The sequence below is a fragment of the Pseudorca crassidens genome, chromosome 19, assembly GCF_039906515.1.
Source record: "Pseudorca crassidens isolate mPseCra1 chromosome 19, mPseCra1.hap1, whole genome shotgun sequence".
In the NCBI taxonomy this organism is placed as follows: Eukaryota; Metazoa; Chordata; class Mammalia; order Artiodactyla; family Delphinidae; genus Pseudorca; species Pseudorca crassidens.
The window spans coordinates 48,296,694-48,313,552 of NC_090314.1; the positions used below are offsets into that span (position 1 = coordinate 48,296,694).

At 51.0% G+C, this 16,859-nt stretch overlaps 1 protein-coding gene across 15 annotated transcripts in view; it reads left to right on the top strand.

Annotated features, from left to right (window-relative positions):
* The window catches only part of MAPT (microtubule associated protein tau), a 102,475-nt gene that overhangs the window by 83,906 nt on the left and 1,710 nt on the right, over window positions 1-16,859 (top strand). For 11 of the 15 annotated variants that reach the window (XM_067714443.1, XM_067714447.1, XM_067714448.1 and 8 more), the window contains 3 exons: window positions 7,691-7,783; window positions 11,730-11,811; window positions 13,726-13,838. In XM_067714443.1, the coding sequence (XP_067570544.1) occupies window positions 7,691-7,783; window positions 11,730-11,811; window positions 13,726-13,838 (288 nt within the window). The remainder of the gene's footprint in view (window positions 1-7,690; window positions 7,784-11,729; window positions 11,812-13,725; window positions 13,839-16,859) is intronic. The other 4 variants (XM_067714454.1, XM_067714445.1, XM_067714456.1 and 1 more) reach the window with 1 other exon arrangement.

Consider the following 16,859-nt stretch of genomic DNA (forward strand, 5'->3'; position numbering starts at 1 on the left):
GAAGGTTAAAGAAGAAAAGTGACTTTTCTTGGGGCTTTTTGGGGAGGAGATGTGAGGAAGTGGCAGAAGGGGAGGTAACAGCTTCCCCTTAAATTCCATGGAAAACCTAGAAAATTGTGTGAAACAAAGAAAACCTGACCCATAACAAAGTTCAACACATTAATCTCCGGGAAAAACGACAAGAAAAGGAAAAAAGGCACCTGGGATCCAAACAGAAGGCCTTTTAAAATGACTAGACTGGGACTTCCCTGGTGGCACAGTGGATAAGACTCCGCGCTCCCAAGGCAGGGGGCCGGGATTCGATCCCTGGTCGGGGAACTAGATCTCACATGCATGCCGCAACTGAGTTCGCGTGCCACAACTAAGGAGCCCGTGAGCCGCAACTAAGGAGCTGGCAAGCCACAACTAAAGAGCCCACAAGCTGCAACTAAGGAGCCTGTCTGCTGCAACTAAGACCCAGTGCAACCAAATAAATAAATAAATAATAAAATAAAATGACTAGACTGAAGGTCCCTCAAGGTCCTGTGAGATCTTTGGGTCCCTGTGTCCTCTCATTCAGCCCAACATACAATACAGTAAGTGCTCAATCACTGTTTATTCGGCTACAAAAGGGGCAACGAATGCTCCAAGAGTCTGAAGGATAACTCAACTCCCGGAACAGATGACACGTTGAAGAAGGAGAAGCAGGAGATGGTCATGTTTGTAAACCTGCAGAGACTGAAAACCGCAACAGATCACTGGTTGGAAAAAAATGTAAAACATCTGTTTTCTGCTTCGTACATTTCTCTGTTTTCATGATTTGCTACAGTGAACATATATTGCTTGAAGAGTCCAAAACGAAATTACTTTTAAAGGAAAATGCAGATGATCACTTGGCCACTTTAACAGAACCAGCTGGATCCACCAAAGGTGGGGAGGGAAGGAAGGAGTAGCAGTTCTCTTGTGACTGCAAAGGAGAATCACCTGGGGCAGGGAAGGGGGCAGATTCTTTTAAAAATCCTAGTGCCAGGGCTTCCCTGGTGGCGCAGTGGTTGAGAGTCCGCCTGCCGATGCAGGGGACACGGGTCCGTGCCCCGGTCCGGAAAGATCCCACATGCCGCGGAGCGGCTGGGCCCGTGAGCCATGGCCGCTGAGCCTGCGCGTCGGGAGCCTGTGCTCCGCAACGGGAGAGGCCACAACAGTGAGAGGCCCGCGTGCCGCAAAAAAAAAAAAAAAAAAAAAAAATCCTAGTGCCAGAGCCTCTCCCTGGCCCGTGACAATCTTGAGAGGGCCTCCCTAGGGGTTCCCAGTGTGCAGTCCAGGCTGAGACCCCATGGGGAGCTAAGATCCCACATGCCTCACAGCCAAAGCATAAAACAGAAGCAATATTGTAACAAATTCAGTAAAGATTTTCAAAATGGTCCACATCAATCAATCAATCAATATTTTAAAAAAGAAAAAAATGGATAGAAATACAGTTGTGACTGGAGGTGTCACAGTAGATATTAGTAAAGTAAAAAGATAAAAGGACAAAGAAAGTCCATGTAATTGAAAGGGGAAAATGAACAAATGTCAGGAATTAAACTGTAGGGCCAAGGGTTTATCTGTTAAGAGTCCAGATATTATGTCAATAATCTATTTAGTCCATAAAGAAAAACACCTATAAATATAGAGAAGCAGAAATTGCTTCTAATCTCTAACCTCATTGTGATACACCAGAACTTCACTGTGTGCATATCACCAGTATGACCACAAATGCCTGGGAATTAAAAACCTTTCCTTTGTCACTGCTCATTCAGTTTGGAAATGAAAATGCCTTTTCCAAGTGCCTTGATAACAAATGCCATAAATTATGTGGTGATGCCCCCAAATTGTACTTAGAACGAATTCATAATTTTAAATGCTTTTATTATTTTAAAAACTTAATGATAGCAGCATATATGTTCTTATTGGAGGGAAAAAAGAATACAAGAAAAGAATAAGAATACAGAAACAAAGATAAGAGCAGAAATAAATTAGAAAACAACATAAAATAGCACCAAAAGCTGGTTCCTTCTCTCTTTCCTTTATTCATTGATCCAACATTCCTGCAGCACCTCTGAGCGCCAGGCCCTGTGCTGTGAGAGTTTCTGCCCCCAGGCCCAGGCAGGAGAGAGAGACACATGAGCGTATAAAAAAGGGCAAGAGGAGAGGTTGGCCAGGGAAGCATATGCAGGAGGGGGCAGCCTGCAACCATCGAGGGTCCCCATACTGAGGGTCGCCTGTACTGCTGTCACCCACACTGAGGGGGTTACCTGCACCCTCAAGGATCACCATACTGAGAGTCACCTGTGTTGTGGAGTGTCACCCACAATATCAGTTGTTACCAAGTCAGAGAAGATAGGACAGACCCTTGTTTGGGACCGTCATTGGGTCTTTGAAAGGAAAGTCCCCCACGTAGAGTGCTGGAGACACAGAAGAGAGAATAGTGGGAAACTGCACCTGGAGATACTCAGAGCAAAAGCAAAATAAAGCTAAAACTGGTACCAGCTGGGGTAGCAGAAGGGCGTGGGTTAGGGTGGAGCTTTGTTCGTTCACGCGAGAGCTTTGGAGAGTTAACAGCTGATAGAGGGAGGTCCCTGCTGGGTGTGCTGTGAACCAGCTCTGTGTTTGCCCCGACAGGACAGGATAGGATGGAGAAGAAAGAGAGTAGTGGAGAGCACCCGCCGCAGAGCCTTTGGCCTGTCAGTGAGTCGCGGAGGGGGAGGTGAATAAGAGGGCAGGTCTGGGCCCAGCCCAGGTGATGGCAGCACCAACCTCAGCAGCGTCTCTGTGTGGTCAGCGGAGAGCACAGAGGTCCCAGGTACCTTCCATCGTGAGAGAGAAGGAGCTCATATGGGGCTGAGGCTGCCAGGTAAGGAGAACTGGGGGTATCCTTGTGGCTGCCGAGGTGAGAAGGGACATGCAGAGTCATGACCAGAGCATGGGGGGTGGTCTGGTTGGCTTTGAGCAGTTGGAGCTAAAGTCACTTCCTCCAAGGATGTCCAAGGCAGTAGCTGGGATGCGAAGGCCCCGGGCAGGACAGAAACCTGCCAAAGCTGCCAGGCTTGGAAAGCCTTGGGCTGCAATATTCCATGTGGCCACGAGATGGCGATGGCACGCTGCGTCTGTCTCCATTCTGGAGAACTGTTTCAAAAATTGGTTGCATCTGTTGAAACTTTGTCTCATTTTTAAAAGTACACATGTAGAACATTTATGTGGAGTAAATAAAGTGAGTCTGTACGTAGGATAGTTTGCTTGTCCTGGGTCAGGGCCAGGCACTCAGCTGCACTTGAGCTGAAGTATCAGGCTGTGCAGAGCCAGGCTGAGAGCCTCCTCTGGGATAGCCGTGTAACTCTGAGACCCTCTGGGCATCTCTCCCTATACACAACATCTGTGTTTCTGGAAAAAAATCTTGTCTGGAAAAAAATCCCATCATTATAAAGAATCTTGGGGCAGTCACTGTTTAAAGGAACAGTATAAATAGTTCTAAAGGTGACTCCCCGATTACTTGATCTCCTGTGTCAGTTCTCAGGCTGACCACCTTGGACTTGAAGAGGAGGCTTGCTGTGGGCGTCCAGTGCCCACCCCAGGTTACATTCCCACCAGAGCATCCCAGCCCCCAATCCTCAGCACTGGGCCTGTTGACCCTAGCGAGGCCAAGCCAGGCCCAGCGCCAGGCAGTGCTCGAGACAGGCCTCACCAGGGGTGACCCAAGGACACTGGGCCAGCCTGGAAGCTGCTGGGGTGGGAGTGGTGAGGGCTGGGCGATCTGGAGCACATCAAGAAAGCTGAGCCCAAAAAGAACCAGAACAAGGTCTCATGAGGGTTTGGAACCATCTGGGGTTCTCTAGGAAATGGATTAAACCAAAGTGGACCCGCTCCCAGGCTCACACCACCCCAACCTCTCCTCCAGGGTCGAACCCTGACCACAGGAATTTATCCCTTGACTAGGAGTCCCCGGGATCAAAAGTTGGAGCTTCCAAAACATTGTTTTTTTCCTTTGGCTCTTTTCAGTGTCTGCCCAGAGCTGAGGCTCAGGATCGTACATTTACTCTAGTTGAGAAATTAAGTTTCAGGATTCCAATTTCATAATACAAACCATTGCCCGTTTTTCTCCTTTCTGTAAATCTACCATTCTGAAAAGGGTTGTTGACTTAATTTGACAACTAACAGTAATTCAGGTCTGCTTTGTAAATATCCTTATGTCTCCTGCCAAATCCCACAAAAGCTCGTTGCCTTTTTTGTGGGGTTGGAACAAGAAAAAGCTGCACAGAGAAAACATTTCTGTGTATGTTGCACATCTTGTTATTGCTTAATGGCTCTTGAGTTTTTTTGATGTCCTTGTAAGGATTAATACAGAAAATAAGGCAATCCTCCTTGAAAAACGGGTAAGTTTTCTTGTCAGATAAGAGAGTTATGTAACCCAACATGTTTTCGCTTTTTGCCTTGGCTTCCAGGAAGCTCAGAGTTAAATGTAATGATCAGTCCTATCATTGTCAGTCCTGATGACCTCCCGTTCTTTTACCATTGTCTTTTCAATCTTCTTGTTTTATTATTTTGTGTGTTGGTGTGTGTTTTCTAATTCTAAACTCCAGTTCTCTTATGAAAGCTGGAAAGTCTGCTTCTGGGACTTATCCAATGGAAAGTTATCAATAAAAAATGATCCCCAAAGCAGGAGTTCATGTGGGACTCCTTAAAATTTGAGGGTGGGATGAAATGATTCAAGGACATTGTGCAGAGGTTGATAGCAACTGCCTACAAAGCAGGGTGAGAAAACCTGTTCTACCTCTTCGTCCCAGCTCAAGCCTGGGCTGAGGCGTTGCCACGCTCTCTCCTATATGGCAGGAGAGACATCACCGTTCACCTTGAGAGAGTGTTGTTTTTATTTGGTTTATGAGACAACAGGCTTGAGAACAGCTCCGGCAAAATATTGTTGTTACGTAGGTAGCCGTGGCCGCAGAACACCCAGATCTAGATTCCTGTGTGGATTCTGCCACTGACTTGAGAAAGTCACTGAACTTCTCTGGGCTTTAAATGGCCTCTTCATCAGGAAGGTTGGGGGCGGGGCCGGGGGGATGGCAGGTGAGAAGGGTGACGTGGAATTAGGTATTTATCCAGCCTCTAAATGAGGGATGGTTTTTACATTTAAAAACCAGGGAAGTTACAAAGGAAGTATATAAAAATGTCAACGTTTGTATGTTAGAAAAAAAAATACAACTACTAGCAGAAAAAAAGGACAGAGGAACAATTTTAATAATAATCAAAGAAATGCATAATAAGCCAATAACAGATCCACTTATTTTAATCAAAGAAATAAGAAAAACAATTTCTTTTAATGCACAATGCTGGCAGCAACATGGTGAAACTGACTTTCTCAACAGTGCTCACAGGAGAAATTAATCTGACCCTTTTAGAAAGCCATTTGGAGAGCTGTGTGGAGAGTTTTTAGAGTGTTTGTAACTTTGGCCCAGAAATTGTACTTCTGGCGCTCTGTGCTATGAAAATAACCCACAGAATGGGAGAAACTCCTTGCAGAGCGATGTTCATGATGAGACTGTATTCTTCAAAATGGAATCAATATAAATATCTGATAGCACAGGTGACAGGAAATGGAATCTGACATCTTTTTTAAATTAATGCTTCTGATGACTGTAGAACGTGGCAAATACTTGGTATAAAATAGTATGTACACAATAATTACTGCCACTTCTATGTCTGAGATGGTAGTTTTATTTTTATATATGAGAATTGAAGAGAATTCAAGAAAGTGCAACAGTGGCTGTGCTAGCAAGAAAACGTTTTCTCCTCTTTCTGGAACCTCTGTTTCTCAAAATCGTAATGTCCTGTTACTTTTTTATGATGAAAAAAGGCATAGCTTTCTTTTTGTTTTTTGCGGTACGCGGGCCTCTCACTGTTGTGGCCTCTCCCGTTGCGGAGCACAGGCTCCGGACGCGCAGGCTCAGTGGCCATGGCTCACGGGCCCAGCCGCTCCGCGGCATGTGGGATCTTCCTGGACCGGGGCACGAACCCATGTTCCCTGCATCGGCAGGCGGACGGACTCTCAACCACTGCGCCACCAGGGAAGCCCAAGGCATAGCTTTTTACTTTAAAGGAACATAAAAGAAAACAAAGTGATGGGTTAGATGTGTGCTTCCCAGGTTTTTTCAATTCAGAGCAGTGAAATTAAGGAAAAAAACAGGGATGGGGTCCAAGAGAAGATGACTATATTTTAAATTTTGCCAGGTTAAGGACATCTAAAAATAATATCTCCTATCGATGTAATTTAATAATTAATAATGTAATAAAGGAAAGGCCATTTTATTTTCATTTTTATTTTTTTAAATTTTATTGGAGGAAAGGCCATTTTTAAAACCAAAAAGTAGGACGGACAAATTTTGCTGTCACGTCCTTATTTCCTCCTTTGGCTGAGGACCTGTGGACCTCTTGATGGCCGGCTCTGGCTCTTGGGTCAGATTTGGGGCCCTTCACCCTAGATGAGCCAGGCCCCGGCTCTGACCCCCCAGCTACAGCTGCCCTAAAGGCTGCCCCCGGGGCTCAGGGGCAGTGGCCCCCACCTGGCAGCAGCTGAGGTCTTGGTGCCATTTCCGGCATTTCAGAGGGCAGTGCTGGTTCTTCATTGGAAACTTCAGTTGCCAGTTATCTATACCTGTGATTAATAGAAACTAAGGCCCACCGGTTCCAAATACAGCACTCCTGATGGAGGACACCCGGCGAGGATGTGATCCCTGCTCTGGCAGACAAAACGCAGAGTTTCTCAGCTCCCCTTCTCTGCACCATGGTTGTCTGTCTATGAAATGCACAGACAAATTGGGTAAAAATCATTCCCCCCTGGAATGTGGATAGCCCCACACCCTTTCCCTGGTGCCTGGAGAAGGAGAAGCCTCGCAGAGATACAGTGGGATCTCTACCATCTGGACAACACCTGCCCAGGAAAAGTTAGGGAAGGTCACCTGGGAACATCGCCCTGTTCCCTGAGCGCCTGGTGGTTTGTGGATGAAGGGGAGCCGATGGTGCAGGGCAGGCACTTACCCTGCCTTCCAGGAGGCCAAGGCCTCCCATGGAAGGGGGTCCAGATTTATCTTCTCCATAAAACCACCTGTGTCCTCCCCATGAAGTCTGTGATTCTCGAACCTAGCCATGCATCTGAACCAGGCACCAGGGGTGCTTTTCATAAGCACAAAGACTGAGATTCTAAGGTCAGGAGTGAGGTCTGGCATTTTAAAAATATGTCTGCGGGCGATTCCAGTACCTAACAGACTTGAGGACAGCCACCTAAAGGTCTCGGTGAATGTTCACAGGGGTCTGGTAGGTGTATGAATGAGGCCACAGTTGGGACTTTTATTTGTTCATTTAATAATGTAACTGAGTACATTCTGCTCCATCCCAACCTGGTGGACACTCTGAGTTTTAGGCCTCCAAGGTGCTCTCTGGGGGGCCTCCCTAACGCAAGCCTCATGTAAAGGGAAGAGCTGCCTCCTGGTGGATCCGTTTTGTAAACCCAGTGCTGTAAGGTGGGGTCCACCTCCAGCCACTCACAGCTCTGGAATGCTTCCCGGGAGGTGTGAGTGAGCCCTGTCCTCCTCTCCCTGGCCTGCAGCCAGACGTGTTTGTGCGGGGCAGGTGCATCTGAGTGTGGTGTGTCACTCATCCTTTTTTCTGGCTGTCAAAGGTGCAGATAATTAATAAGAAGCTGGATCTTAGCAACGTCCAGTCCAAGTGTGGCTCAAAGGATAATATCAAACACGTGCCAGGAGGCGGCAGTGTGAGTACTGTCACGCTATCCCTGCGCCGCGCTGCGGTTCCGGGTTTGAGAAGTGGCATGAGTTTGTACTTGCACATTGCATAGAATAAACCGTTCTCAGGCTCGGAGTCTGTCCGGGTCCCCAGGTAAATGTAGCTCAGGATCCCCACACCCGTGCCCACCGTTCCGGGAGGGGCGCCCCAGCGCTGCATGGGTGGAACGGGGAAGGTGACTGGTCCTCTCTCCGACCTGTTCCTGGTGGCCGGGTCCTCACAGCATAAGCCCCATCTTCGCCCCCACTCACTGGGAGCCCCACAGCTCGTTTGAGTTTGGGCTGAAGGTGGCAGCACCTGACTGCTCCGTCACCTGGTCAGGTTCACTTTAAGGGGCTCCACTGGGGACAGCTGGCCCGCTTGTTCTGACGAGCCGACACAAAGGTCTTTACCATCCTGCGTCAGAGCAAGCAGAGGCCAGGCTCTGCGAGCCTTTGACTTCTGCATTTGCGAGGGATGAGCTGATGCTTAAGCCTCTCGGCTCATGTTTGAAAACAGCTCCACCCCCGGCAGAAGCTCCAGATGCGAAAGAGCCCCACAGAAGTGCACCAGGGACCTGCCCGCGGCCGAGGGTGGACAGAAACGCGGCTTGGAGCCCTTTTAGATTTGGCCTCCGCCAGGTGTCCCTGCGGACTCCCTGCATCCCCAGCGGATGTGTCCCTGAGATTTGGGCCTGGCATCCTCATTCTCGCCTGCCCACTTGGCCGGCTCTGCTGTTATCCTCCAAGTTCACAGACAAATGGGTGCAAACGCGGCATCCTGAGGCTCGGCCCCCCTTCTCCGCAGCCTCCCTCGCTCCCCCAGCCTTCTTGGTCAGCTGGAGGCAAATGTTTATGAACACGTCGGGGAACGGGATGTTCGAGACCCTTTGAGGTCCACCCGTGGGGAGGAGGATGGTTTCTGAGAGCAGGCATCTGGCCTCTGGCTGGCAGTGCCGGGGTGACAGTGGGAGAGACCTCCCTGTCTCTCCGGAAAGTGCCCAGCCTGGGCCCGCATATCTGCGTCCGGACCTGGGGGTTTATTCTTGCAATGCGCTGCTGCCTCCTGCCCTGCGCGCCGGGTCCTGGCTCTGCCACTGACGAGGCTGCTGCATGGCGCTCCACTCACGCTTCCTCACCAGTGTCTGCTCAGTATCTCCCCTGCTCTCCCGTCCCACTGCCACCTCGTCTTCCGCCAAGAGAAGGGCTGGGGACTACCCCAGGCTGTGATCCTGGGCTCCCAGGGACGTTGCTGTTTTAGCTTTGACTCGGGCTCTCGCTTCCCTGCAGATGGCAGGCTCTGGCCAGAGAAGGAAAGACATGTGCTTTCCGGTTTAACTCGCGTCTGGTGTGTCTGGTCAGCTGGTGGGAGCTTGTGCTGCTAGGGCCGAGGGGTGGGGTCCAGTGGCTGCAGTCAGCGCCCCGCTCCTTCAGGCGGAAGGTGGGGGCAGGGGGTACATTCCCTCTGCGGCTGGCGGTGCCCAGGACATCAAGGGACTTCCTCAGGGGCACCTCCCCTCCCCCCTGCACTCTGCCAGCTGGTGGCCTAGTCTGTGACCACGGCAGAGTGCCACAGGATGTCCCGGGCTGGCCCCCGAGCGCTGTCCGTGGCCTGTGGCCCTGGCAGTAGGAGCCGCCACAGAGAGCTCTTCTCCTGGTGAAAGGTTGGGGGGTGACAAGCCCCAGCACAATGTCAGCCTCAGGCGTTTTGGGGACAGTGGACCCTTGGCCTGGGCTCTGCCTCTGTTTGCTCCCTGCCCCTCTTCTCCTCAGCTGGGAGGTGACTCCCCAGCAGGCAGGCTCTGTTCCTTCTCCTAGGGATTCTCCCTGCCTCCTGGCCGGCTCCGGGATGCACTCCAGAGCCTAGCCTCCTCCCTCCCCCTCCCTGGCCTCCAGTCTGCCTGACCCCCTCTCCCTCCCCTCCCCGTTTCCTTTCCCCTCCTCTCCCTTCCCTCCATTCCTTTCCCCTCCCCTCCCTTCTCCCTCCCCATTCCTTTCCCTTCCCCCATTCCTTTCCCCTCCCCTCCCTTCCCCCATTCCTTCCCCCTCCTCATTCCTTCCCCCCCATTCCTTTCCCCTCTCTTCTCCTCCCCATTCCTTCCCCCTCCCCATTCCTTCCCCTCCCCCTTTCCTTTCCCCTCCTCTCCCTTCCCCCAATTCCTTTCCCCTCCCCTCCCTTCTCCCTCCCCATTCCTTTCCCTTCCCCCATTCCTTTCCCCTCCCCATTCCTTCCCCCTCCCCCATTCCTTTCCCCTCCCTTCTCCCTCCCCATTCCTTTCCCCTCCCTTTTCCCTCCCCATTCCTTTCCCCTCCCCTCCCTTCTCCCATTCCTTCCCTTCCCCATTCCTTCCCCCTCCCTTCTCCCTCCCCCATTCCTTCCTCCTCCCTTCCCCCTCCCCCATTCCTTTCCCCTCCCTTTTCCCTCCCCATTCCTTTCCCCTCCCCTCCCTTCCCCATCCCCATTCCTTTCCCCTCCCTGCCAATCCAGGCTCTCCCTTCTTCACAGCTCCACCCTCCCTTCTCCCCCACTGGTTACTGCATCCAGGCTGAAGGGAAGAGAAGGAAGCCTGTACACACCAGCCTCACTTTCCTCTCCCTCCTAAAGGGAAGGAGGGGGGAGTTCCCATAGCCCTGCCCCGCCCCACCCCCGAGGGCCCATCGTGCTCAGAATCCACGTTAACTCACCAGCGCCCGCAGGTGCGGGCTCTCCACACCTCCCTCCATGCACCCACGCACACAGGCCACGTCCACCTGTCAGCCTGAATCAACTCCATCAGTAATCGGCAGACGCCAGTATGATTTTGATTAACTAGCGTAATTTGGGATTGTCCCAGATGATTTAGACCTAAGTAAAAACTCCTTTTTTTCTGATGTCCTTGTTAACCCCGTTCTCAGGCACGAGGCCGTCTCTCTCCTGGGTGACTCCAGGGCAGGGCGCAGGGGCCGACTGGCTCCACGGCAATGGGCCTCCTGTACCCTCAGGTGACCTCACATGAGGGAAGTGTCACCCAGGGACCATCAGGGACCCCTCACAGCCATGGCTTTGTAGAGACTTCCTCTAGGAGACCCCTCTGCTAATGCTGGGTCCCCGTGGGTTTCTCCTCCGGGGCGCTGAGATCAGCAGGCGGTTGGGGCGGGGGGTGGCTGTGTGGCCTGGCCACGTGCTGGACCCTCAGGCTGGCTCTGAGCCCTGAGGCCCTTAGGCCTCCCCTACGTGTGTCTGCTGAACCTGCCTGAGACACTAAACCTGTGATTTCTGCTGTGCCGCCTGCCCATCCTGCTGGTGTTGCTTTGCTCCTTTCTGTAAAGAACCAAAATGTCCAGGACACTGTGTGCCCTGGGGCAGGGTGTTGGGGGGGTGCGGGGGACAGCTGGTGCTTAACTCTTACTGGGCTGTGGGACTGCTCTGGGGCCCTCTCTGTTGTGGGCTGCTGGGTTTGTGAAGCTTCTCCTGGGAGGAATGCTAACAGCCCCACGCCGCCCTCTGCTCTCAGAGGCCCAGCAGATATGGCTCTCTTGCTTTTCCAAGATTTTTCAAATGCTGCACAAACAGATCGTATTGATCCCTTCTTTCTTTCTGTCTTCACTGAACGTGATCTGTGGATGTCATGTCAGGAAAGAGAATAACTTTATCTCGTGTAAGTGTTTGCTAAACCGAAGGTGTAGGCCCTGCACAATGGGGAAGTAGCCCTGTTTTTCCCCGAGGGTCCTTGTCCTGTGGAATTGAAGGCCACTCCATTTGTTTTGTGAAGACCCAGCTCCCCTGGGGCAAGGTTGGCAGAATTCCAACACATTTTCCCGCCATGACTAGGGTGTCTTCCTCGTGGCAGACAGGAAAACACCGAGCAGGGCCTGGACTTAGCTGCTTTTCATTGCGTTACGCCCCCAATAAAATAATCCTATTTTACTGTCCCTCTCATTCTCTCTCTCCTGCAGGTGCAAATAGTCTACAAACCAGTGGATCTGAGCAAGGTGACCTCCAAGTGTGGCTCATTAGGCAACATCCATCATAAGCCAGGTAGCCAGCCCTTGTGGAAGGCAAGGACGGGGCGGGGAGGCCCGAGGGGTGGGGCAGGATGGGGTGGTGCCTTCTCCGGAAGTGGTTGGGAAGGACTGAGGGGATGGGCCATCAAGGAGAGTGTTAAGGGTGGGACTTGCTGTGGCCTGGGAGGCGTGGCTTCGCGTGTTGTTCCTGAGCAGGGCCAGGCTGGCCAAGACAAGATAAGGAGGGAGGGCAGATGATGGTCTAAATCCTAACCCGCAGTTCTCCAAGCAGGCTGCACACGGGGTATGTAGAGCTGGGAAAGGGCCTGATCTGGCCCCCAAAGCCTGGCTAATGAGGATGTCCCAGTTTGGTCCTCAGCCAGCGTGAGGAGCATTTCACCAGTTGCCCCAGCTACAACATGGGGCCCTGGGCTGTTGCCATGCTCCCACTGTCATTTCATTTCAGCAGAAAATGATGCTGTTGGAACTCCCCTTTCCCTCTCCATCTCATGCCGTATAGAAATCAGTGCTATCTATAGATCTTTCTGAGACAGTGGAAATGTTCTATACCTGTGCTGTTCAGTATGGTGGCCACTAATGACATGTGACTATTGAGCATTTGAAATGTGGCTGGTGTAGTTGAGGAACTGAACGAATTTTATTTAATTAAATTTGGGGAATTCCCTGGCAGTCCAATGGTTAGGCCTTGGCGCGTTCACTGCCGGGCGGGCCTGGGTTGGATCCCTGGTCGGGGAACTAAGATCCCACAAGCCGCACCGGCGTGGCCAAAAAGATAAAATTCAATTAAAATTTAAAATAAATAAATACAATTTAAGTAGCTACAGGTGGCTAGTGCCTACCATCTTGGAGAGCTAACTTCCGCCTGAAAGGCCAGAGCAGGGCCTTCTGCTTTAGGCCCTGTTCAGGGCTGAGGTCGTTACTTGAACTGTGACTGCAGGAAGAGAAGGTTGTCAGAAACGTACTCTAGAAGGTGTGTCATTACTTCCTGCCTCCCTTGGACATCTTGTGGGAGTTCAGTCTCTCCCAGTGAAAACTGTGCCTCTCCTGAGGCTACCATCCTACCACACTGGGAGCAGCTTTCTTTTTTTTTTTTTAATAAAGTATGGATATCTTTTTTAAAATTATTTTATTTTTGGCCGTGTTGGACCTTTGTTGCTGCGCACGGGCTTTCTCTAGTTGCGGCGAGCGGGAGCTACTCTTCGTCGTGGTGCGCGGGCTTCTCTTTGTCGTGGTGCGCGGGCTTCTCGTTGCGGTGGCTTCTCCTATTGCGGAGCACAGGCTCTAGAGCGCAGGCTCAGTAGTTGTGGCGCACGGGCTTAGTTGCTCCGCGGCATGCAGGATCTTCGCGGACCGGGGCTCGAACCCATGTCTGCTGCCTTGGCAGGCAGATTCTTAACCTCTATGCTACCAGGGAAGTCCCAAGGGAGCAGCTTTCTTAAGTGGCTTTATCCTTCCAAAGAAAGTAATGTAGTTCGTCTCTTCCTCAGGCCATATCTCCCACACTTGGGCATGGCATCATGTGTCTGAGAAGGGAGAAAGGGTCAGGGCCCTTCCTTATTAAGGGTGCATTTTGCCATTTAGTTTAATTCTGAGGTCTTATAGGGCTGTAGCTTATAGGATGTTGGCATAGAAAGACTTGACTCTTTGGAAGCCAACTAATTTAGAATAATTTCTTGCGAACTGAGCTGTCATCTACCTTTGCATCATCTGAGGAGGAAGAGTTTGCTGAGTAAATATTTGATGTGCACCCTGATTAGAGAGAGAAAGCAAACTGCTTTCAAGCCCTTTGGAAGGACCTCCTTGCTCCAAACTACGCTCTAAATAAAAGGTGGTCTTAGCTCCCCCTCAAGGTTGGCGTCTGCATGGAATCACTCACTTGCTTAGCCCTCACTCAAGGCTTGGTGCCCTTGTGTGTATTGTGTTCCAGGAGGTGGCCAGGTGGAAGTAAAGTCTGAGAAGCTGGACTTCAAGGAGAGAGTCCAGTCCAAGATTGGGTCCCTGGATAACATCACCCACGTCCCTGGCGGAGGACATAAAAAGGTAAAGGGGCAGGGCGGGGAGGAGGCTATAACAGAGTCAGGCGGACAAGGCTGGTCCAGTTTCCCACGGCAGGAGAGCTGAGGGTCCTGTATTGACTGGCTTGACATGGATTCTCAGCTACCACCAGGCCTGCGGGGCTCCACCTGGGCTGCCCTTTGATGTCCCCTGGGAGCTTTAACACTCTTGATGCCAGGCCCCACCCTGGAGATCCTAATTGGTCTCAGGTGCCGTCTGGGCACCTGGAGTGGAGCTTTTAAAGCCCCCAGGTAACTCTTTAGTGCAGTTAAAGGTGAGAGCCATTGCCCTAGGCCCTGTGGTGGGCAAGCATCCCCAAAAGGAAGTAGCCGTCACCAAAGCCAGCCACGGGAATGTAACCTAACTCTCTAAATGGGTCACTAGGCAGTTAGAGGAAATCAGTGATGCTGGAATCCAGATTTCAGCAAAGCCTCTGTAAGTGTCCACGGGGAGGCTGCTAGACCAAGGACCTCAGCACTCCCTGCAGTTTCTAGAGGCCCTGGGCCTGGCTCTGGGTGTCTGTGTGCAGTGGGGGCCGGGGGACACCAGTGTCTCCCTCTGGGCCCATTGCAGAATGCCGTCTTGTGGCTGCACTTTTCCTCTTCTGCATAAATACAGCGAAGTACCCTCTGGGGTCTCCTGCCCATGCCTGCCCTGAAGTTCTGCAAGTGGCTCACTTTCCAGTCTTCAGTGCCTCTCAGCAGCTGACTGAGGAGTGGTGAAGGGAGAAGGGATGTCCGAGAACGGGTGTGGCAACTGAAACCCAACGCCGCAGTGAGCAGCGGTGCAGCCCAAGGGGGCCCCGCTGGTCAAAAGTGGCAGCCGGGCCTTGCTTGGAGGCCGCCAGGGTCCCCACGGCAGTCACCACCTCCTCCTCTGGTTCTGAACAGACACACCCCACCTTTGCAGTGAAAGCCCGACAGCATAGTTTTGGAGAAGCCTTTGCTGGTGTGTTCTTAAATCACAGGTTGCAAACCGAGACCTCGGGGCCGACCTGACCCGTGATGCAGGCGCCCGAAGGCGGGGGGAGGACGGGGTCCTGGCTCCCCACAGGGCTCCCTGACCATCAGGCTTCCACATACTGGGCTTCCCCAGGGGCAGGACTACTTCTCAGTGCCGCCTGGGTCTCTATTAAAAGTGAGACCCAGGGAAATGAGGAGGTTTTCTGCAAAAGGCCGGCTTGTTTCCATCGCAGCCCCCAGCCTGTTTAATACAGGGCGTCCCTGCCCTGGGGAGCTTTAAAGAGACCACGTCCCACCCCCAGAGTCTGAATATATTGTATATGGAATGAGTCTGGGTAGGCCTGGGCGTTGGTGATTCCCAGTTGAAGGAAGGCCTCTACCCCTGACTCTGGAAGCTTCTGTGTCCTGGGAAAAGCTCTGGGCTTGACTGCTTGGAGGCGTGACCCAGGCAAGATCTGCAAGCCATCTCAGCGTCAGGTTCCCCTGCAGCAAAGCGGATGGAAACATTCCCGTCCCAGGGTGGTTGTGAGGCCCGGATGAGGCGGTGTTCAAGAGGATGCCCGGAGCTTTGTCGTCATCAAAGAACATGAGTTAGAGCCAGATCCGAGTCAGAACTTCTCCTGTTTTAACTCATCTCTGTGATGCCTCAGAAAGGGTGGGCTCTGCCCTGCCCACTGCCCAGGAGACACTGACCTGGTCCCAGAGGGTCCTCTTGTGTTCAGTCCCCTATTTCCCTCTGTGATGAGCAAAACTGCTGACAAGCAGTGGAGCGTAGGACCCCTGCCACCTGAGTTCCTTTCAGTTTGGGGGATTTGGGGACATTCCCAGGATGCTGTCCCGTTTTTCTTAAGAACGTAAGTGTTCTTATCAAAGCTTATGTCAAAATGGCCTTTCAGTTGTAGTAATAAGGAAAAGTCCTTTTTTCAGAGTAGTAACCCAACGTGAACAAAACAAGCATATGGCTTAAATGGGAGCCTGGTTTTTCTCTACACTCAAATGCCCCTGCAATAGGCCCTCTTTACCTGGGGTCCAGGGACTCCTGAAACTGTAGGGAGAAGTTGTCATGTGCGTATGAGAGCAGACACGCGTGTGTACACATTTTCCTGGTCTCACCAGATGCTCAAGGAGGTCTTAGGACCCAAAACAGGCTGAGAATTACTGTGTTTACCACTTCAGGACTCATCAGGAGAGAATTATGATGTACTACTGGCATCTCCAGCTAATGCTTTCTGCTTCTGAGCTTCCCAGGTATCCTTTGGAGCTGAGACCTCTGGGTCAAGGATGCTCTACTTCATTTTTTGTTTATTTTTAAATTGAAGTATAGTTGATTTACAGTGTCGTGTTAGTTTCAGGTGTACCGTACAATGATTCAGTTATACATACATACATATATATATTCTCAGATTCTTTTCTCTTACAGGTTATTGCAAAATATTGAGTATAGTTCCCTGTGCTGTACAATAGGTCCTTGATGGTTATCTATTTTATATATAGTAGTTTGTACATGTTATTCCCAACCTCCTAATTTATCATCCCCTCCCCTTTCCCCTTTGGTAACCAGAAGTTTGTTATCTGTGAGTCTCTGTTTTTGAAATAAGTTCATTTGTTTGCTTTTCTTTAATTTTTTAAATTGAAGTATAGTTGATTTACAGCATTGTGCCAATCTCTGCTGTATAGCAGAGTGACTCAGTTATACACATAGACATTCTTTTTTTATGTTCTTTTCCATTTTGGTTTATCACAGAATATTGAGTATAGTTCCCTGTGCTATACAGTAGAACCTTGTTGTTTATCCATCCTGTATATAAGAGTTTACATCTGCCAATCCCACACTCCCAGTCCTTCCCTCCCCGACCCCTCTCTCCCTTGGCAACCACGAGTCTGTTTTCTATGTCTGTGAGTCTGTTTCTGTTTTGTAGATAGGTTCATGTGTGCCATATTCTAGATTCCACTTACCACACATAAGTGATGTCATATGGTATTTGTCTTTCTGTCTGACTTACTTCACTTAGTATGATCATCTCCAGCTGCATTCATGTTGCTG